The sequence below is a fragment of the Trachymyrmex septentrionalis genome, unplaced genomic scaffold (assembly GCF_001594115.1).
Source record: "Trachymyrmex septentrionalis isolate Tsep2-gDNA-1 unplaced genomic scaffold, Tsep1.0 scaffold196, whole genome shotgun sequence".
Taxonomy (NCBI): Eukaryota; Metazoa; Arthropoda; class Insecta; order Hymenoptera; family Formicidae; genus Trachymyrmex; species Trachymyrmex septentrionalis.
In genome coordinates, this window is record NW_017305135.1 from 350690 (window position 1) to 375437 (window position 24748).

The following is a 24748-nucleotide window of genomic DNA, read 5'->3' on the forward strand; positions in this document are numbered from 1 at the left end:
ATTATCGCGGAAGTAGTTATACAAAATTTTTAGCACTATTTTTAACAGAATTCTTTCTATCTTTCAAATACCGTATAGATTTCTTTTCTAATACTTTTCTGTACGTAGATATTCTTTACTCTACCCATCATAATAATATGCTCGATCACTCATTTACTTCTAGAAAAATCTAGAAATTATGTTAATCATATAATGCAAATATACAATACGAATATATATTGACAGTATTATTAAAAAGAATTCTCTCTGCGCACTCCTGTTCTGATTATTCATATTTCACATTTCGAAACTTTTCAGGAACTTGCAGAAAATGTTCAGTAAGCGTTAGATTTAATATTAAATATTTATACACATATAATTTATATTACTGCGCTTTGAAGAATTAACGTGCAATTAACGATGTAAATTCATCTTTGTTTATAGTATCGTATAAAGTATTAATCCTCCCGCATGAAATCATCACTTTCCTTTTTCATGTTCCGATTGCATTGTAGAACACAATGGAGGAGAATGGAGGAGGGTACAGTTCATCTGGATAAACTACATTATAAGAATAACTAATAAGCGCGTGTCATCAACGCGCTGATGTTGCAACAATCTTACAAGTTCGTTGATCTCGAAGATAGTATATCCCACGTATATTAATACATCGTATATATCGTTAAAACAGAATAGAAAGGGAAGTATCGCGGTATATCGATTTGATGAAAGAGTAGATTGCATCGTTAATTCATTTCTTATATGATTCGATTATGATACCGTACCGTTATACTCCGATCCACGCGCAGGTTCCTCCACGTAAAAATAACACACGGTACACAATATAGAAATCTTCGATCGCATTGAGCTTGCGCGCACGGCACAATTATGGTTATTATGAAATATAAACGCGATAAATTAACCGCGCATTGATCGGCCAATGACGCTAGACACGTTGAAACTTATCGTTTCGCTCAAGCACGGTATAATCCTTTGGATCATTCCATTTGATCGCGCAGCCCTTTCTTCCTCCCCTGCTGCTGCTGCTACTGCTGCTATGTGCGTTGCGCATTGCGTGTGCTCGGGAATTTATTACTCGGCAAATCGAAAAGGATACGGGTAAGCGAAATGAGCTTACCGATGCGGTGGCGGTGGCGGTGGCGGTGCTGGGATTCGGTCGTAACCGCGCGCGAGTAATTGACTTTACGATCCATTCACCGCGATCGAGATCGGTTATGTTAACATTAACGGTTAATGCGCGACCCAATGAGATCGTCGCCGCGACGGAAACGACCGGGGACAATTATCGCGTGCGGAATGTCTGCCCGATGAGAAATAGCGCGTGTAGAGAGAACGTGTACACGCGTGCACGGCACGTCACGCGTGTGCACACGCGATGCGATTATGGATAAATACAGGGTTGAGAAACTGTGGTTGCTGGCAGCCGTATAGTTATCGACACCTCGGCGATAAACGCACTTCCTTCGAGCGTCCTACTGCAAATACGGAGGGGAGCAATTTAATAACGCGATATATGTATTTCGTCGAATGACGTCGTCGAGCATTCTTATATTCGTTGAGCAAATGAAAAATTCAGGCGGAATGGCGTAACAGTTACTTCCTGGGCGATCCTATAGCGCTTTCACATTTGTAAAGTAACGCACGCGTGCGAATAATAATGGATGTTGAGCCGGGAACTCGTATACACGTGAGAACGTGTTCGTTCGGTTAAATGTTCAAGTATTGGTCTAACTATATATAAGTAAAATTTTGGTGTGTGTATTGTGAAACATCTGTACGAGCGCCGTAGATGATTTCTTAACGAGTCACGTTTCGCATGTAATTTAGATATCGACGCCCGTTATAAAGTTCTTAATATTCCACGTCGTTAATATTGTTTCATCGATAATCACTTTTTAGGTACTTTTTTTTTCTTTTTTTCTCTCCTTTGGCGTGTTGCCGATGAATGACTTTTATCGATATTATATTTGTTTAACGGTATATCGCGGCTGCGAGGACTACATAATTAGTTATACCTTTACGTCAAGAGAGGAAATTAATTAAAATTGTAATTTGAACGGGATTAGGACTTTATAATTATTTCCGTCGCATTCGACACATTTGACGTATCTAGCTTAAACACATCATGCTGAGTGGTTCGATTTATTAATAAAAAATATTCTCGATACTTGTTATTTTGATCTCGCAAGCATTTATATAAAATTATAAGTATTGTGTGCGTCGATGACAATCTTTTCGATATTTTTTTATCACTGGTACAGGCAGAGACAGATTGAATGCAGATAATTAATAAATATAAAGATAATATTTAGAGCATATGAACAAAACGATTCATTCGTAATTAAAGTTTGTTGTTATTTCGCGGATGTAGCGTTGTGATTCAATATACAAAGTATCGAAAAATCACGCTCTATTGATATCTTGAAATGCGATAACACTGTGGATATGTGTTTCACGAACTATGATACGAACCAGGAATCGGTGATTAATATACGTTATAGAGTAATAGTCCTTGTCGGTGTAAATATTCGAATGCGAAACAATAGAATATGCGCCATAAACAGATGACTGCGATATTTTACAACCGTGCGGACGTGAATGTTGACAAAGTCGATAAGGAAAGATTGAATTTCATTTTCATATACATTTACGTTTTTTAACGGTTTCATTTAGAATGTTATTAAAATATTATGATATTATAATGTTAGTACATGTAGTGTGTATATATATATATATATATATATATATATATATGTGTGTATAAATAAAGCTGGCTCAAGTTATAATAATATCTTAATAGATCTAAAAGAGTTTTGAAAATAAAAACGAAAGAAGAGTTCGATGTTCAATATTTCACATTGTTTTCATAAAATATAATATATATTAAAAAAAAAAGAATGCTAACGAGAGACAAATAGAAATAAAAACAATACCTTTATTTGTATTAAAGTACATATTATATTATTATTTAACGAGCGATATTTATTTTTAATCGATAAAATATATATTAATAATTTTCAAATATCATACTTTATGTGTTATCCTTATAGAAGATTATCGAGTCTTTAATTCGAGAGAGTCATCATTCTTACGAGGAGGAGAGTCTCTTTGGATCAAGCATTCATTTAAAGCAATTCATTTTAAACGATTGATAGCTCCCAGTATTGTCGGGGAAATATAAACGATCGTTATTCCCACGGCACATACCGGTATCTTGCCGTACAAATAGGCGAAGTTGCGACACAGTAATGTTAATTCGTTAAGGAATTACACTGGCGAACGAATGCAAAGTTATGTCGGGCGCGATTTCAAGACGTTTGCGGCGAAGTCTGAATTCTCCGACGTCGTCGTCGACGGATGGATTAGCGCGGCCCGTACTAACGTAATCGTATGCCTGGTGAATATTTCATGAAGCGCGGAAAAAAGAGATGACACCTGTTCGAAAACCGTTAGCGTACTCCTTTTGCTCGGCAACGATGGGCGGAGAGGGCAAACGGACGTTCGGCGACTTATTTCGATGCAAATTTCGAAAAGAATGCCTGCCGTTCGAACCGTGAATTTCGCGAGGCTGGTATGTGCACGTAAGTGCAGTCCATCCCAGAAATGAAAAGCCTGGCCTATATATATATATATATATATATATATATCATTAAAATGCAGTCGTTTCAAAAGATTATTATATTTTAATTCTTCCATTTCTCGTATCCTCCAATGATAGTATCATTTCATCTAATTTACAATAGGCAAGCACGTAATAAAAGTCAAGAGTTACGCGTATAAAATGAAATGTATTATAACGTAGATCCCTCAAAGTGATAAAACAACCTACGCACACGCGATTCGCTACTAATTTGCTTTTGGAGAGACATTATTTCCTTTCCTAAACGCGAATAGCAAATAGCGCGCAAAAACATCTGACACAATTTCGAATGGCGCCGTACATACATACGTAATCAGTGATTCACGGAAGTTCTGTCTTGCTCGTTGCATATACGTTGCATATACGTACACACGTATAAATTCGCATCCGCAATACATGCGTATACATGCGAGCTCATTCGGATCCGGTTCACATATACTCGTGTATTTTGTATCTCGGCAGTGCTCGCAGTGCAAATTCACCTAGTAACATATTAGACGCGTTTGCAAAAAGCACTTGCGAAATCAATCATATTGAATCCATTAATTCCGCAACAGGAGATGCCATCTGGTTAGTTCACGTAATGAAAGTAATGATTTAAATGTCTATTACGTAGAAATGTATTATGTAGAAAAAAAAAGAAAAACATTGATTCAGTCAACCCTATATCACTGCTACGTAATTACGCACCGTATAACATATTTCTGTAAAAATCAAGATCTATCTTTCTCGCCAGTTTCAAGAGGGTCAATTCCGCCGCTAAAATTCTCATCTAATTATCAATTCTTCGCCATGGATTCAATTGCACGGATCTATGTGTGCAACCAGCTAGGTCTGCCCTCTTCTATATTGAGAAAGTAAGGGTTGACCGACATTTTCATGGTGAGACGATGGCGACAGACACGAGGGCAACAACGGCAGTAGCTGAAGAAGCAGTAACGGCGATGCGTTCGGTGGACCGCTAACCGGAATGCGCGCGCTAACTCCTTGCCGTCTCGGGGCTTTGTAAAGAGCGGTTGGCTGATCAGTTCGACTCCGAAGAGACAGAAGAGAGGAATAAAGACCGATGAGAGTAGAGACAGTGAGGAAGAGAGAGAGGGGGGGGGCAGGAGAGAGGGAGGGAGAGAGAGAGAGAGAGAGAGAGAGAGGGGTAAAGAAAGGGAAAAAGAAAGGAGCGTAGAGAGGAGAGTGAAGCCGATGATCCGCTGGAACGAAGTCTTTATCCGTGCAAGAGAAAGAAGCGATGAGGAGAAAAGCGGTCAACGAAAGAGTGAGGTAAAGATGAACGAATATAAGGAGATGAAGTAAAAGAGAGAGAGGGAGAGAGAGGGAGAGAGGGGGGAGAGAGAGAGAGATGAAGAGAGAGAGAGAGAGAGAGAGAGAGATGAAGAGAGGTTTAAAAGCACGTGGGGATCTCAGGCACATTGCGTCCGGACCAGCGGTACGAAAATTTAGTGAGGCCTCCTTGCCTGTCGACCGACCACATTCTCTCCCCTCCCAATTTCCTCATACAAGAACCTTATCCACCCGATTGTTTCGGCGCGGTCATTCTATTCGCACGCGTTTACATCGGTAAGCAGATCATGCGGGTGCGGATCGCAAGTAATTCATTCCTTCGATGCTTGATCCTTCTCATATCACGTGGAACGATACGCATGATATGCGACTTTGTAATATTGCGACTCCATTTAAATTGATTTCGATGCAAATTAACGTTCCCGACAGACATTACGATGTTTTGCAACACTAATCAGGATTACCGTTAAATATCGTTAGAACGCTGCTTTTACATTTTATGCAGCACGAGCAGCATGAGGAACGCTTATTGTGCGATCATTTAATGATCGACGTCGTATACTTAATGGTCACAATAATGATTGTGCTATAAATCGATTTCGAAGATTAATCATCATTATCTCTATTTTACATATATATATATTAACATATATATTTGTGAATTTTACATTTAAATTTTTCAAGAAGATAATCGTGCAATGGCGCAGAGACAATTTGACATCGGACATTTTAGCAGAAAATTTTATACAAGGTCATTCCGCGAATTGGTTGAACAGTAGTAACAGTTCGCAATAGTAGGACTCACCGTGCAACTGCGGAGTGTGCGCGTAATCGCCACGTGTTAGCTGGAGCTCAATAGCTCCTCGTGCAGCATCCCGGCAGTCTTCTTATTATCTTATTATTTCGCTTTCCGTCTCGTTTCCGGAAAACGTTACTACGACAGAGAGAGAGAGAGAGAGAGAGAGAGAGAGAGAGAGAGAGAGAGAGAGAGAGAGAGAGAGAGGGAGAGAGGCGTGGTATATTTTTTCTTTAATTTCTTCCCCTTACGTTAATATTAACCGTTCAGATGCTACACGATATCGGACCGTACGTCTGTTCACCGTCGTGTGCACTACTAATGATGAAATTTCTTCGTAGACGCGGATAAGTCGCTTGGCGCACTTAAAACACAATTCACCGGCGCCGTGACCTCCTTGCTGGCATTTACCTTGGCGCGGTCGTGGTCGCGGTCATCGTGCGACTGCAACTTACCGGAACGTGTCTGTGTCTTATCGCGGAAATAACACGCGGTTATCTCGACCGGAAAAATAGCCGAATGGCGGATAATTCCGTGCCCGTATAATAACGGAATATACTTTTAATTTCTCAAAACGGCTGTTTCGTAAAAGGCACTAGCGATCTTTTTTGTTTGGTTTTTTTTTCTTTCTTCCCTTTTTAATTCAAACTACTTTACGCGACGGAACGGAAGTGATTCGCGGCGACTCGGGTACAGCTGGCGTAAATAACAATGTTTTCCACACTCGATTCGCGTTCCTTCTCTACACCGCGTTTACCACACCGGCGAGCTCGCGTTCCCGCTCGTGACGAAGATATTCCGCCGACTGATATAACCCACCATCTACTTACCTCCATCGAGCGCCCCTAACGCTCGCCGAACTCCCTGGTACGACAGGTGCTCCAGAGAAGGAGTGGGAATAAGAGGATAGTCTCGCGGAGGGGACAGGGATAGTACGTACCCGTAGCGGAGGAAGCGACGGCAGAAGCAGCGACGCGACCGGCGACGGCGGCGGCAACGACGGTGGTGGTAGTGGCGGTGGATGGTGGCCGGTGGCAGCGTATCATGAGAGAGAGTGAAAAAGCGACGAGTGAAGATAGAGAAAGAGGACGAACTGGACAACGGCGGCGGCGGCGGCGGCGACGACGGCGATGGCAGTGGTGGAGCCGGACAGACGAGCAGACCGAGGAGAAGAGGGCAACGACATTGCTCCGCATCTTTTGCGGAGCCTTCGACATATTTACCGAAAACTACGCCACTGCCATCGACGCCACTGCCGTTTCGTCGGCATTCTTCGGATCCCTTCGAAAATCGATCAATCGCAGCCCCCGTTCCCGTTCCGGAGGGTCTTCGTCACTCGACGGCGTGCCTTCACGAATGTGTGATGTTAGATCACGTGAGTGCACGTCAGAGATACGCGACGGAAGGAAGGACGCCTGTTACCTTATGATCCTTCGCGGAATCTTAACTGAGCTTGCGTCCTACATTCCAGAGGAAAAACTTGCTTCCTCTAACAGCGCGTTGCGTCACGTTTCTTTGCTTCGGAGCTTAGCTTATGTCGCTCTACACGCAGTCACGCTTAAATGTCTCGATGACCATTCAACGTGAATCGTCTGTCGAAGATTCTACGAAGTTTGTCAGAAGTTCCACTGTTTTTTTTTTCGCGAATTAATGTTGCTTTTCGCTATCAATTTTCACGATTACATCAACTGTATCTCCCGAAAATTAGAGCAATTGTCAAATTTATCGAACTAGGTAATCGTCATTAACGTTAACGTTAGTCGGTGATTTTCGATCGTCGGTCTCTCGAGTAAGACTGGGATAATTTCGAATGAATTGCGAATTCCACTTCTCACTCTTCTCACCATCATAGTTATTTCATCCTTTTCTACTTTCTTTTCCATTCTTTTCCGTTCCTTACTTCATTCAATATTTTTTTCTATCAAACGTACCTTTTGATTTCAAATCATTCATTAGATATAATCCTTCACGCTTTACGAATACAAAATTGTTGCAGCTAACTCAGCTTGGCTAGAGCGTTGCTGCTATTCGCGATAAATGTCTTCACAAGTAAAAAGAAAAGGAGCGTTTTCCGTTTTCACGCATTGCACTCTAAAAACTCGTGGTGCAGTCCCTTGCCAGTTTGCACGTTCTAAGAAGGATCGGGATCGCAAGATCGTCCACATAAGCGCGTTTATCTCGCGCGTCGTGCGAGAGGCAGGGCAGAATGGTTGATTCAATCTGATCTGAGGCGAGGTACAGATCAAGAAGCGAGAATGAAGTACGAGTTGAAGCATGGTGCACTTAACTGCCCTAAAAGGCCGTACTTCTCTCTTTGCTATCTAGTCTTTCCTACCATCTCGTCTTTGAGAGCAGAATGCTCTATGGCGAGATGTTCTCGACGTTTCTTACGTAAAATATGATCACGTAACTCCAAATTTCCAGAAGAATTTAAGCGCAGTTTCAAACATAACTAGTTTACCGCCATATCTTCGGCTCTTTATAAAAATGTTTGATAAATAGTGTAACAATTGGTGCGATTCATTTAACGGTGCAAATGTTTTATTGACAAATCGGAAGAAAGAATTTTAACGAATCAACCAATCGAAGAATGTTTCAAAGTATTTGCAGCATAAAGTGAATCGCACCTAATGATATAATATACTTAGATTATTTAGGAGATGAAAAATCCTAATTGCCCAATTTATATTCATCACTTAATAAATTATTTCATCAATTATTACAATAATTATAAAAACAGTTTATTTAGCTAAATATTAATTAACATTAATTCTACATATATGAAACATAGTTGATATCTTTGCGGTTGCCATCACTAATATGTTTTATTTTCTAAGTGTAATTATGCAGCTATTTTATACGTATTATCTAGTTAATTATGCAGCTATTTTATACGTATCATCTTGATACGCATATTATCTTGATCATTTTAAATATTAATGAACGGCTTTGCAAATCAGCGCTCTTTCATCCAGCTCTCATTTTTCTCTTCATAATTCTATTGGTATCTACAGATCATTGATTCGAATTGTTGATCCTTCAAACGCGCTAGCAGCCACAGACCACGTCCGGGAGCACGTGATGCGCATTTTCGTTCGCACGTCACGAAACAGGGTCGCAAGCCATTGTCTTGTTCTCTTGTATCGGCGAAGGTTCTTAACGCTGTCAGGTGCATATCAATGAGCGTGGTTAATCAAAAAGCAAGTTGTTCTATCACAGGCGATGTAGAAAATTACCTAATGCTGCGCGACGTCATGTATATTAATTGTGTAGTTTACCACGAACGAACAATTTCTGTGATTTGGAACAGAAGTGCTTTAAATTTTAAATCGTGTCTCACTTCTTTCGTTCTAAATTATTTATGTTTGGAGGTAAAATAAAATCAATGTTCTCGATTATTTTGAGTTATAATTATTGACGTTGATTTGTAATGCCGATCAATAACGGCAAATCTGCGAACATTGTATCAAGTCGACATAACTTGACGAACAATCGCCGAACAACCAAGATATTCTTGACCTTTTCTTGCAGAAATGAGTATACATTATCATTATACATTACAAGTATATATTATCTTTTTTGACATCTCAAACGTAGAAACAACATTAACATTAAATGATCTGGGAAAAAATGTATTAATTATAAAATTTATTAATTATATATATAACATTTTTTTCCGGGAAAATATGAACAAATCAACACAAATATTAAAATAGCATGTAAAAAGATTATAATTAGAAAATATTTGTAGTTATTTTATCATTTTATATGATATAGTTAGTTTTCCATTTAATATGACATAATTATTATCTGATCAACGCTAGTTTAGCAATTACATAATCCTTAAGCTCTTTAACTTTTTAAATGTTTCTATCCATTTAAAGTGAATAATAAGTAATTATTATCATAAATTTAAACGTTACTCCACAGTAAAGCCTTCAACAATGAAGAACTCGGTGATGATACCGTTGAATTTCAGGTGCATATAGATACTTCACTTGCATGGTACCTTTGCCCTGGGGGTCGTGTGAGTACCTCTGAACTTTGAACGAGATTCAGTGGCGTCTCTCTTCCACAGACCTCGTGCTAACTTACGGCTACGTGCTTCCCATGCGACTGTACTCTTCGTTTTCAGGTCAAAAGTTCGAAAGTGGTGCATACGCTGGTAGATACCACCGGCTAACGTGAGCGAATTCATGAAAAATCAGACTCGCGCGATTAGCAATAATATATTCATGTCAATATTTAATATCGATTCAAACAATCTATCAGTGAATGTTGTATAAACATTTGTTTAAACAATATTTATTTTGCATTTTAAATTTAATTTGTGGAAATTAAAAAAATTTTTTTGTGTAAATACATATTAAATTTTTTTTTTGCAAATATATTGCATTAATGGTACATTAAAAGAAAAAAAATTGGTTGAATATGGCATAGCATTTTTAAATGGCTGCAGCAGCCAATTTTCGGTTGCATTAGATTATCTAAATCTTATATTGACATTGCAGATAGACTAGCGGAACTAAAAATTAACTGTTGCAATTAAAAATTGGCTGCTGCAATCAATTAAAAATACTATGTCGTATTTTACCATCTAATTTGCTGCAGTAGCCAATCTTTTCTTTCCGTGTATCGAAACTTTTGTAAGTATATGCATATGTATTATTAAATAGTAAATGATTTGATATTTTATCAATTTGGCGAGCCTTGCAATAAAAATTCTAAAATGTCTGAATTAATATCTCGCGAAGGTGTCTATTGGTTTTTCTGTAACAATAGCTTACAAAAGATCGATGAAATATACTATAAATACATCTCTTGTGTGAAAGTATTAATGTCATCATTAATACTAATATGATGATCTATTTAAATTATTTCAGACATTAATATGTTTGTACACTTGCATTTAAATACTCAATTTTTCAGCTAGTTTCTATTTTCTATAGGCCATAGGCGGATCGTCGGAATGGTAATACGCATCATATCGTGTATACGGATATTGCGATTATTGGTGCAGATCAACGAGGTTCCGCGCAGAAAAGCGAAGACAAAAAGAAAGCGACAGAGAGATAGATAGAGAAAGAGAAAGAGAGAGAGAGAGAGAGAGAGAGAAAAGAAAAAAGTTGAAATTACTCGGAAGACTACTTGAAAAAAAGAATGAGGCATCAAGATTGCATCAAGTGTTACTCGTTATAAGTTTTATATTAAATAAAAGATTATTGCAAAATTAAAGACAATTGTGAGATACGAGGGTCGTTTGAAAAGTTATGAGTCTCAATATAAAGATGATATTATACTCGTCGAAACTATTCTGGTACTACAATCGTACATGTTTTGCAGTACCTGTGAAAATTGTAGCCATTTTGGACGCTCAGTTGTGGTCTGAGAGTCATTTGTGCCAGTCGATGTTAATATTTTTGTAAAAATGGAAAAAATCGGATAAAATTGAATATCGATCGCCATAACAAAGATTTACGAATTGCGGTTAAAATTAATTAACTACCCACCGTATTCATCAGATTTGATCCCCAACAATTTTTTTCTGTTTCCTAGGCTCAAAATTAGGCTCGGAGGACATAGATTTTCATCGAATTAATATACTGATCGACTGACACAAATGACTCTCAAACAACAACTGAGCGTCCAAAATGGCTACAATTTTCACAAGTATTTTATAAAACATGTACAATTATAGTACCAGAATGGTTTTGACGAATAATGCCATGTTAAGGCTCAAAATTTTTCAAACGACCCTAGTATTTATATCGGGGAGCAATTTTTTTTCATCTTATAAAAACTTATAAAAACAATTGTATAATTATGTATAAAAAAACTTTTGAAATAGCCTTGTAATTTTGTCTGTACAAACAGTTCATCATATAACAATTTTAAAAGTATACATACGTTTTACATTGTGAGACTAGTTGTTTTAATTTTATTTTAATCTATAGTTTACAATCAAAATTAGTATTTAGAAATAATCAGAAGTTAATATGTGTTACATATGCTATGCATTACTGATTTAGACTGTTAAAGTGCATAAATATTACACAAAGTACGATAAATCATGCGCGTTTCCTAAATATAACATGGCATTGACTTTGCCTTATACAATTTGTAATTCTCTGCTTCTCTATTTCTACGTAAATAAGGGTTTCTCTAACATTCATCAGTAATATCGCGTGAAATTAATGATGTTTTAAAGTTGAAATTTATATATATTTCATATACTTGCAGTAATTGCGACTGAAATATAATTATTAAAATTTATGAGCGATCTTGATCTACCCTGTGGTTAAATGCGGTTGTAAATAAACTTATTATTTTAAAATCTCATGCCCCTAACAAGTTTAGACGGACTGAATATGAGATCAATTGGATGCGTTACATTTTACAAGAAGCTTACAAACTATACAACATCTGCTATTCGTCGTGAAAAGATCTTCCTAACTCTACATCCCTCTCCTCCAACTCTTCTCACCAATTTTGCTGAAACTATTCTCTCAATTTTTTTTTATACCTATCCATCTTCGGGATCTATCTCTTTTTAATAATTGCTTTATTGATTCTCTCCCCATTTCTCCCTTCTCTTATCCCTCGTCTTCCTATCATTTTCTCATTGCTATCAAAACCTTTTCCTTCAAACCTGTCACTGCTTCTGACCTCTTCACTATCATCGAGAATATAAAACCTCACCTTCGCCGGTCCTTTTGACTTTTCAGATCGTATGTTCCTACTTTATCTTCCCCAATGTCTCAATCCTCTCCTTTATATTCTCAATCACTCAATCACCCATTAGCACTTTCCCTCTCCTAGAAACAATCTGTAATTATTCTAATTCCTAAACATCGTATCCTCCTTTTTTCTTTTTATTTCTATTCCTATCTAAGCTGTCTGAGCGGATTTGCTTTAGGCAGCTGAATGAGTTTTTCAGGAATACCAAGCTATTCCTGGGTGTCAATCCGGATTTCGCAGTCAATGTAGCATCACTTCTTCATTTGTCAGATGATATATTGGTTTCGACTGTGGGACATTGTTATAATAGTCGCTCTCGAAGGCATTCAACACCGTCAATCGATTTGTTTCTTGTCAAGCTTCATTCTCTTGGTTTCTTTTTCCGCCCTATTCCCAAGTTCTTTCGTTACAAATCGTTCCTAGAGAATTCTGCTGTATAATGCTTTCCTCACTTTCTCTCCTCCCCGTGACGGTTTATCTGGAGTATCAAGGTTCCGTCCTTGGGCCATTATTATTCACAGCGTTTACTACTGATCTCGCTTCTATTCCACTTACATCTAAACTCTATGTGTACGTCAATGACGTAGTTCTTTTTCATTCTATTCATTTATCTGAAGCCTCCGCTTCTACGGCTATAAACTATGACGTCCACTTTGTGGCGGAATGGACTTCTCTCTCTCTCTCTCTCTCTCTCTCCTCTTCGCCCTCCCCCTTTCTGTCTCTTATCAAATATTGTACATCTGAATCCCTCTAAATCTTCTCTACTTATCGCAGGATCCTCATAATTGTCTCGTCTTTCTTCTTTCAACATCTATATTAACTCTGTGCTAATCCCTCGTTCCTCTACCATAAAAATATTCGGCATTTATTTTAATTTCTCGTCATTTAATGATCACGTTATTACCAAGTGTTGGGCAATTTACGCCTTCGCCTTCTATATCTCTTTCGTTACATTCTTTTAACCTCATAGAAACTCCTTGTATCACAACTCCGTATAATCTCCTTATTTGATTACACTGATACAGTTTATATTCCGGCTTTGATTCAGCTTTAGCATATTCAGCGTATACAGAATTTTTGTCTCTGATTTTCTTATAATATCCGCAAATATGGTCACATTTCTCCATTTTATCAAAGCTCTGGTTGGTTGAAAATTCAACAACGTTTTATTCTCTATTTATGTTGTCTTATTTACCGTCTCCTCCGCTCTAACACTTCTCTTTATCTATATAATCTTATTCACTATAATTTCGACTTCCATTCCAGTTTCAGACACGCGTTACCACAAATCCTTATCCTTTCATTTTCGTCGCTCCGCCAAATTCAGAGCTTCGTTCTTCTATATATCTACCAAATATCTCTGCTACCTTCCTCTATCCGTTTTTCTCCTCCTTATTTTCTTTTCCGATAGACGAAATTTTGTCATCACAGTGGCTAATTTTTTGCCATTAAATCAAATTGTTAATTTGTAACTTGTACTTTTTCTACAATTTTATTGTTGCAAACATTTTATTTTATAATTTCAAATTGTATTAAAAATATTCGATATGTAACTCTGTCATGTACTATATATTATCTTGTTAAACTTCAAAATATCTATTTTATTTATTTACTATTATATTAGAATTATTTTAGTAGGCTTAATAACAGCTGTTCACTGATGCCTCACTTTTTGTGCATTTAATTATTTCTACACCTTTTAATATAAATATAATATAAACGTAATTCTAAAATGTAATTCTAATATACACAATAAATTAAATTAAATTAAATTTTTACTGTTCATAAAAATACAAATAATTTTACAGTTATCAATGAATTAATAAATATAAGAACGTGTGATACATATATTCAAAAACTTGTTTGAAATACTTGCTGTATATATTCTTACCAATTCTTTCAAATTCATATTTTAATAATTCGTATTAGTAATTTAATAATTAGTACAAAAATAACACGTCATCCCATCAACAAATATAGAAAGTGTTAAAAAAAATCAGCATTTATGTGGACAGTACACACCGTATTGAGTAAAAAAGCATTATCGAACATAAGTCGAAAGCTCAACAGTTTCTGAGATATAAACGATTTTATACGTAGTATCATAATTGCGTTATTGTCTCTTCTACTTGTTGCATACAACGTAAAAAGATCGAAATTGAGATAAGTAGCACTGATAGTCTCTTTGGGAGAATTACAGAACCAATGAGGTGATCTTCCATAATATCCGTCTTATCGTAATGGCTGATTAACGTCAACAATTTACCGATTCCCGGTGAAACTTTTCATTACAAAGCGTGTATGGAAAAAATTGCAGAACATTTAGAAACACGGTTTGTAAAAATTATAAATACTGAGGTAAATCTTCACGTCGCATATAACACGCAGAAGCCAATAAGTCAGCTATGATACCAACATACAAATAATAACTAATAAATAATAATTAAATAATAAAAATATTTAATTATTAAAGACTCCTTTACTTAACAATTAGTAATAACAACAATATGAAAAGAGCTATAGGAGTGTGCTCTGTGGCACAATACCAAGATGTTGAGGAAGGACAATACCCACTGCATTTCCGTCTGCAATTGATCGGTTTTTTCTACGATACTTGCGGAAGATTATATGTAATTATTATTGTTATGCTGATGATGACTCAAAGTACATTTGTGATTAAATTGTGTAAAATTTGCGCAATTGAGTTCTAGCGCTGACTCCTTTCCTGTAGCCCCTATTGTTATTATTACTAACATATAAAATTGTTTATACCTTAGAAATGGTTGAGTTTTCAACTTATATTCACTGAGACTTTTTCACTCAGTATAGTGTATACTATTTAAAATACAAATGCTGAAATAAATCTATTTTATTAGCGAAAGACACCTAGGTCGGCTCAAATAACCCCGGTTTATTTTTATTCGAATTATATTCATATTGAGGCTGATTTTATGTATTAAACAAATCTCAATTATATTATTAGCGGGAGAACTATCGACTTTGTGTAAATTATGCTCTTTTTATTTAACAATAGACGCTACTTGAAATAAATTGGCTTTCACAGAAGCTCCCACATTTTACGCTTATCATGACGTGTACGGTGGGGATGAAGGAGATCAAAGGTCCTCGTCATACACAAGATCTGCTTTCCATATGAAGTATTCAACGGGCATACATCGTCTCTTGATTCGAGTGGGTAAAATGCAGTCTCCATTTCCGGGGTAGAGTTGAATTAGCTGTTTCAAGACGGCCAAGGTAGCCCGTTACCCAAGAGGATGAGGAAGAAAAGAATAAATTGACACCATCACATCGAGTGGTAGCTATTATTTGTTCAGCTCATGACTTCGCGCGCTGCCTGTTACTTATTTAAGCATTAACTTCGCGATACTGTCCGTATCGTTGTTGCCTGAGTCGTTTGTAGCTATGTGGAAAAAAAAAAGGATGAAAGAGAGACGGCTACGCCCTGAGATGACAGGTAACTTGGTACAACGACTTTTCTATACGCAACAGACGAAACTTCGCACCACGCCCTGACATTGCTCAAGAGACGTAGCCGTCTCGGCATTATGAGAGGAGCCATTCTGGCGCACGTACACAGTGATTATGTGCGTGTCGGAATCCCAGTTGGCAAACGAGCACTGCAACCCAGGTAATGGTGCTAAATAAATTAGTACTTAAAAGACCTACACGGTATTTTGGGTAGAGTCAACACGTACGTGTCGCTAGTTCATCACAGGTTTTGGCGTGTTTTACGTACGTAAGTCCCTATCCTATTTCGCGAACGTAATAAGCAGCGTTTCTGCTACGTTCTGCGAATGTATACGGGATACATAAATCATTGCTCGAGCGTAACCAATGAGTGCGCGGAACATTGTGTTTCGCCCATGATTAAATACAAGTACATGAATACTTAATCATATCCCGAGTTTGGAATCGGACGTGACTACAATGACTTTAAGTGTTACTCGACGTTACTTGCAACTCGATCGAAGAGTAAGCGCATAAGTTTGATTTATGTCATTCGTAGACGTCACGGATGAGCAATTCTGGTGGAGAAAAAGCTCGTTGGGGCGCGATGAGTATCTGGAAGTGAGCCGACGAGATCACGGATCGAATAAGAGGTGGAGATAATTATACATATGAGCGCAAACGATCTCACCATGCGCTCGCACGTGCCGGCTGTCTACCGTCCATCTATTCATGGTCATACCTATCTACTAAGTAGTTAAAGTGCGGTAGGTAATAGCGTGACAGCTAGTAAGACGGATGTTGAGCGGTAGCACGTGCGCTTGTTCGAGAGCGCCATCCTCAATAGCTGGTCACTTATAGGCGTAGTGGTATATCCGGCGCAGCGCGAACGCGTCATTAATTAGGTTCAGTGAGCATTGCGGAGGCTTTAACGGTATACTAGAGAGACATGTTGCCATTAACACGAACACCTCGAACGAATCAACGTCAGTCGTATAGGCTGATCGTAACGAGGACCCGACCCTGTACGCTATTCTACGGGGTCTCTGCTTTTCACGAGAAAGAGAGAGGGGGGGAGGGAGAGAGAGAGAGAGACATCTCTCTGGAACGCGAACCACGGTAAATATAGGCGCAGTCACGGCACAAATGCGGTAAAAATCTCCGGATACTTGTCTGGCATAACAGTAAAAGATTAGTTTACTTACGCGAGTCCGAGCGATCAATCGACACGAGCACTGCTGGAATTTTTCGTGAAAAGCTGCATGAACATTAATGGAATCCTGAGATTGAGTCGAACCAAAATGGAAGTTTATTGCTCTTTTAATTAGACAGCGTGTGACGATATGAAAAATCTTTTGTTTCGCATTGTTTCGAAATATGAAGTAGAAAGTTACCGAGATGATATTTTGCTAGACGTCTGATACCGATCCGGACTTGCATTTCTTGCGCCGAGTACAAGATGGCAGAGCCACGTAGTTTCTTGGAGAGACCACTTGTTCCTCATTCTTGCAAGCGTGACGCTCGCACCTGCCGACTAGTCGAACCTGATTAAGCTCTATCTTGTCGTATGAACGGTGTATGTTTCATAGATTTTAGTCTACTCGCCTTTTAGCGTCGCTCTTTTGCGCCACAGGCCGATTTCTTCGACTACAATCAAAGATACCTCGAGCTCTTTCATCCTTTTCGTATTATCGAAGGATTAAGTCGCGCATATTTTCTGGTAGAATTTTGGTAAGGTGGCCCACGGAGATTCTATCACATATATGGAATACGGTCAGAGTACTCAAGTAACGTTAGCGTAGTACGAGATTTCCGTGAAGGTGTACTTTTTGTTCTCCCCATTCTAAACCATCTCAGTCGAGATTTTTAGAGGGATTTCGCACGATTCGCACAGCGATACGACGGTCGAGATTCCCTCTCTGGCCGCTGGAGATAAATGCGAAAGATTTTTTCGCCGACGTAAAATGGTCGTACTACACACACACACACACACATTTCCTCTCTTTCTTTTTGTTATTACTTTCTATTTACTTTATTTGAATCAAATTTAGTTAAAACAGGAAGCGATTTTATTATAGAAGGATTTTTCAACAATTTTAAAAAACAATTTTTAAAACAGTGTTACCGACGCTAAAACGAGATTCCGCCCTAAAAAATTATATGACATCAGCGGCTTTGAATATATATATGATATTAGTTATTACATAAAAAAATATTACAAATCAACTTATAAAAGCGAGAGTTGACAAACGATAAAACGTGATTCAGAAATTTTGTCGATTCTACGCAATCCCGATGATTGTTCATACTAACTTGATTAGGTAATTAACCGCACCGCGCGCTCAGTTTGACTTGATTAGATCTGTCTCGTTCCGATGCGGCGACGTAACGAACGTGACAAAAAGAATAACCGCTATACACGCAAATTAAGTAAATGCACTTTAATCGATGGAAGCTCTTATTGTAATTTCGCAAAGTAAGAGACGATCTCTCAGATTTTACGATTTCATTGATTTTAATCATTAATGTCATTACACTCTTTTTCATAAAATATTGCTTTAATACATTTACAATATAATTTACTCGAAAATTCAATTCTATTACGAACATCGTCGTTTACTATATATCTTTTGTCGGATCTTATTAATAAAATAATAAGTGGTATGAAAAAGTTAATAGAGAACACACTACAAGTATTAAAATTGAAAAGTGTACGGAGGTTACGATAACCGTATATCACAAAAAATGCCACACGAAATAACTGACACTTAAATTTAATTTTAAAATTCACTGCATGGTGTATGTGTTTGCTATAAAAGTTATATTTTTAAGCTTTCATCTAATTAATTCTTGCCGTAGTCATTTTACCAAGGAAAAAGGAATAGCGTGATCCATATATTGTAGAGAATTTTTGTTGTGAATCCGATTATTTCCTGTCTTTCGTTAACAGACCGGTGAATCTTTAAAAGCGTAACGTGCTGACGTTAATAGACATTTTATTTTAATAGAAAGGACAGCTATTGTTAACTATAAAGCATTCCAATAGAAGCAACGTGAGTTACCTTTCTTATATTTATCGTAATTTCCAATATACACATACAACGAATATATAAATAGACAGAAAAATTAAACACGGATAAACAATATTGCACATAATAAAAGGTTTGGTTAAATAAGTAAAGAATATAAACGGAACACTTGGGATTTGTAAGCGCAGCCTGACGTTACTGCAGTGGACCGTAGATGTTACCAAGGGCAACATTTTACTTGGAAGCGACAGCGAGCGAAAAAGGCGCATTGCACCTCGGGAGTATACCTGCCCTTTTGCGATAAGAGTTTAGAATGTACGATGCGTGTTGTCCACGTTGAATCGCGAGACTTGACTGTAAAATGACTAGACGCGTGAAATCTTATGCTTTCAAGCAGAAAAATTATTAAATTATCATTCCATATTAAAAAGACGAAAATAAAATTCAGAAAAAATGAGAAAAGTAATAAAAAGAAATAAAATTTTAATTTTCTTATTTGTATTCTCGACTTTGCGGAATTAAACAGAAATTCAAATCTTGTTAATCTTATCTTTTACACGGCCATTTGCATGCACAGTGTTTGGATTATTAATGAAAAGGTCAATATATTATATACGCGTATTCAAATACAGAAATACTGAATACAAATAAATTATATCGATTCATTCATGATGAATTTTTGATCATAAATGATCATTTACGCGGGAATTTTTTCTAAAATCTTTCAATATAATTAAATGTAACTGATAACTTTAATTATACATACATGTGTGTATAAATTTATTTTGTATTTTCTATATCTTTCATTGGTAAGCTGCAAATATTAATTTCTTCAGTACATAACTAAATAATGGAAATTTTGAGAATTCTTGAAATTTCCTCTTTTCTATTTTAATTTTTACTTTTAATTAATTTTAATTCTACGCACATATTACATTGGCGGATTCGGAAATTATATTAACAAAAAAAGTAATATAATGAAATCTCGGTTTTATATATCTAGGCGTTCCTTCAATTAAAAAATATTTTTAAAATATCAGAATTGTACCCTGATAGCAAAATGTTAGCAATTTAAGGCCAAATTGGCAGCAAACTGGATTAGATTTTAACTACAAAATCATAGCCATCTGTGTCCGCATTTGACTATGGATTTGTCGATAAAGCTTGCTGAGAAATTATGCCAGCAGATTGATGGCAGAAATCGAGTGGAGTTTGCTCGAATCAGGTTCTGCTCTCAATCTGCTCTCAATCTGCCGTCAGGTTATGCAGGACTTTATTCGGTTTCTGCTACCAATCTGGCATAGCATGTCTAACAGGCTTTGTCACATTTCTGACAGCAATTTGCTGCCAGCAATTTGTTGACAATGTCAGATAATATAAATTCTGTGTCAATATGTTGCCTTTCTGCAATCAAAAATTGGTAGCCCTCTTCAAAATCTGTCTTCGCAGGTTTACTATAATCAGAGTGATTAAGTATTTCAGAAATATTAATCCTTGATACACACTTATTTGTGTCCTGTGCATTTCTTTTCTTTGAAATAAGAGCATCTGGTCAAATACCGGTCTCTTTTCTATTCCTAAAAAAAGTTTGGCATCTAAAGAACAAGTTTTGTGCATTGGCGGCCTCAATTCGTGCGTATCCTTTAACTAGAATAACTCCAAAGTTCACCTCTGAGTCACATATGACTTATTGTGTGTATATTTTTTGTAATTAAAAAAATTTTTATTTTTTTCTTTATTTTCAACTAATTCTCATTTGTATCATGGGAATATTTTGCGAATTATTAAGAAAATAATTTTATTCTAGAACAACATATTAATCCTTACAAATACATTGGTTTTTGGCACTCTTGTGTTAAATGTTGTCTGTAATGTTATAAAAAACATTTTCCTAATAAATTAAAAGTTTTTCTAACACAATAGCAATAATAAAATCTATTGCTTAAAATGTAAATGTAAAAACATATCTTCAATTTATAGCCATTCATGCATATTAAAAAAAAACATTATTTTCAAGTTATTAAATAACTAAATTTTTTGAACAGTTTAAACTATTTTTTCTTTTGTAATTTGGAACGTCGACTTTAAGATATTGAAATAATAATTTTTCTTTAAATATTTTTGTTTTCCTTTACATTTTTGTATGAAAAAAGTGCATTTTTCTCATTTTGTTAACTATATTTAGTTATAACAATTTATATACAATTTGTTAGAAACATACAACTTTACAACTACTTTCTAAGGATGTCAAAATATACATAAAAATCGTTTAATAATTTTTATATTGTATACTTATAAAAGTGATGAAAATTAATTCAGAACACGAAATATCCAACGTATATAATAAGGGTGTCAAAAACCAAGATATGAAGGGGTAAAAATAAATATATCAAATATAATATAACAAATATATATATAATAAATATTTATGCTACAATATTAAAAAAAAAAGTTACTCCAAGGATGCGGGTATATTAATCTTCATGGCGCCTTCCCCTCGTGGATCCGCTATGATATATTATATTAAAAACCTAGAACTCTTTTTTTATAAACATTAATCCTTTTACCGGAATTGAATTATTTCTGTTATTTCCGTGCGATTGAGCATTTACTGTTCAGTTGATCACATATATCGCTTATTACGTTCGATTTTAGTAAATGTACTGGCAGCGCCGCGTGACACAAATTCTTTGAACTAATATATTCTATGTTTGCTGCTTGTTTCACGAGATGGCGTTTCCTAGTATCGTCGGTACGGTATGCTATAATTGTCACTTCTTTGAAATAAGTGCGCAATTCGTCTTTGCAATTCTGGGTTATTTTTCATTTCCGATTGTGGTTTGTACGCGTTTTGCCTAGTTTCGCCGCGTCTTGCATTGTTTCGTTAATGCTTTGCGTTTTATTTTGCAAAAAAATCGATATCATATTTAAAATTGATTATTTATATTTAGAGCCGTTTCGCAAATATATCTCGAGTGTAAATTGTCAGCGGACGTTGGAGTATGCCTCGCACCGAGTTCGTTACGTCATGGATTCATATGAGGAGGCAAGAAGTTGCTATACGGAATGAGATGAAATGTTTAAAAGTGGTAAGTTTATTCTTTAATTATTCTCGTCGCTATAATTTTTCTCTAATATTTTTACACGATATTATTATATAACATTATAGTATTTACACCATAATGTAAAGAATAACAAACCTTAATTTGTATTTGTATAGACAACGAAGACTATCTAGTTTCTGAGAAATCTTAGAAAACGTTTGATTTGGTATTTCACTGTAGAAACAATAATATAGGATGGACTTATATTGTACATATACTCTCTAAATTTCGTGGAGTAAAATCTCATTTAAAGTGCCAGTCTTGAAGAAAAAGTCAAGATCTTGTTCAAGAGTGGTAGATTTTCACTCTTTTTAGAGATTTACTCTTTTCGAAGGAGATTCTAAAGGAGAGAAATCTCAATCTTTTTTTTTTTTTGAAGTATAATACCAGGGTAGATGAAATCTCATTCCAAAAAAGGGATTGAGATTTTACTCCTTTGGAGTGAATCTCTCATTCCAAAGAAATAAAAAATCTTACTGTAAAAAGAGTAAAAATCCGCCACTCTTAAACAAGTAGTAGTATTTTCACTGTTCTTTCGCCTCAATTTTGAGTCTGTTCAGGTAAGATTTCTCCAAAAGATTTAGAGAGTACGCATTTATACATACATTTATGACACGAATCCGCGGTTTGTTTATTAGAATTGTTATTTAAGAAGAGCAATTTTTTAAAACTGTATAAGTGATAGATAGAAATATTTGGAAATGAATATAATAAATAACGAATATTGGCAAGACGATTAAATGAATAATAAGGTAGAACCAACGACTGAGCGACACTCGACAACATACTTTGGTAATCGCAAGCGGGAGAAGAGAATTGCTGACACAAGACTGGCGTATGATCGTTTGCACGACGTAACTCCCTTCGATCCGAGTAAACCGCGATGTGATCGCACGAAGCCACATTTCATTTGGGCGGAGATACACGAGGAGAACAAACGTCACGTCGTGCCAATGACTGCTAATCACTGGTACGGTCGACCGAATAGAGTCCAAATCGATTATCCCGACATGAGATTTGCTCGATCGAGCAAAACTAGAGATTTCTACAATCGGCATCTCATCTGGATTTTTGATACAGAACGAGAAACTTTCTAAATTGAATACCTTCTTTTGCTTCATGAAACGTTAGGCGAAATCTGTAATCTTCATATTTTTATTTCGGGACGAAATATAGCTGAAAGAGATATAAAAAAAAATTAATACAGCTGAAATTTATATTATATATAGCAAATACAAAAAGTTTTCTCTACTCCCTTCGATTTTCTTGACTGACGTTTTCTTTTGCTGTAATTATTAAACGCGTAATCTCTAATTAAAATTATTCGAATAATAATGTTGCGATTTGACTATCTACTTCTCGTTTTTGGATTTTGATGAAAAAGTCTGTTTTATGAAATTTTATCGCTTAAAGTTTTGATCGTTCTTAATTAAAATTAGAACAAATTTCGATAAATGAGCATTTGACATATACAACAGAATACGCTAACACAATTGCCAATTAATATTAGCGTGCCGTGTTGTGTTTTCAAACATTGGCTAAACGTATAACAATATTGACAATGTATAGGATTTGTCCGGAAGCAGAACGGGTAAAATGAAAGTATGGTGCCGTAAACCCGCATCCGATTTACGGACGACGTATGGTGCTTTTGATTAATGAATTATTTTTGTTGCGGCATGATAAATATTTTTTTAGCTCGACGAGGAAATCGTGTAACATTTATATTATTTGAAATGGATTTAAATCGAGTTTTTTAAATCTTTAGAAAATTTGCATGAAAATTTAAAAGAAACATTTTTCGATTTATGTATATTTTCATAGCATTGATAATCTATCTAATTGCCACGCAATTTATTATTGCTATATTTTACTTTATATTTAAAAGTTTAATATTATGCAATATAACAGTTATTTTGTTATATGTATACTATATACTTCGAAAATATTTTCATTTTTAAAGTAGACTTTTAGCCTTTGGGGCATTTTTATTTTTTTATGAGCCTTCTTTCTCTTTCTATCTTTCTCTATTTTTATACTGACAGTGTACAGAGTTCACTGTCAGGCTTTATTCTCGGATAAATTAGTGAAAAGGCTTCTACTATAAAAGTGAAGTATGGATTGTTGTAATGCCGCTTTTAAGATTAAATGGTACGTATCGATCGGCTAGTTCATAAGTTCGATGCCTTTAAAGATATCTTACATTCACAATTTTTTTTCAAGCACCTACCAAACATTTTTTATGTGCATCTTCATATTCACAAATATCTTACGTTTATATTCGATATTGATAACTAATACGAAAATATTACACGTTAACAATCCGTAATGATCTTTACATCTTAAATTATACATATTTCTTGCAGCCTTAGTAGCAGTTAAAAATTTCAAAGTATTTTTTTTATATTTAATCGAAACACAGTTGGATTTCATATTTTTTAAAGCGCGAGCATCTCTTGCATCGCTAGGCGTTTCTGTTTTCTTTGTCGTGTGGTATCACGGAAGTGAGGTTGATACCGGGATTGCTTTACTTCCGAATACTCAAAAGGAAATGTCACGGAGAAAAAGAGAGCGAGGGAGAAGGAGATAGTGCACGTATACAGACGTGTATACATTTCCGCCCTCGGCTCGCAACTCGGTATCGAGTTTCATACGAAATGTCGCGAGATCCTTGAAA

General features: G+C 36.1%; 2 protein-coding genes across 3 annotated transcripts in view; one reads left to right on the forward strand and one right to left on the reverse strand.

Annotated features, from left to right (window-relative positions):
- The window catches only part of LOC108747169, a 168600-nt gene that overhangs the window by 15431 nt on the left and 128421 nt on the right, over positions 1-24748 (reverse strand). Inside the window, exon 1 of one of the 2 annotated variants that reach the window (XM_018484472.1) lies at positions 5742-5874. The exons of the other annotated variant lie outside the window; for it this stretch is intronic. The gene's annotated coding sequence lies outside the window, so the exon portion shown is untranslated. Of the gene's footprint in view, positions 1-5741; positions 5875-24748 lie in introns of those variants that run through there. 2 annotated transcript variants of the gene reach the window in all.
- LOC108747167 (suppressor of lurcher protein 1) overlaps positions 21753-24748 on the forward strand; it is a 274868-nt gene continuing 271872 nt past the window's right edge. Inside the window, exons 1-2 of the mRNA XM_018484468.1 lie at positions 21753-21805; positions 21919-22056. Coding sequence (XP_018339970.1) covers positions 21970-22056 — 87 coding nt within the window. The 5' untranslated portion in view covers positions 21753-21805; positions 21919-21969. The remainder of the gene's footprint in view (positions 21806-21918; positions 22057-24748) is intronic.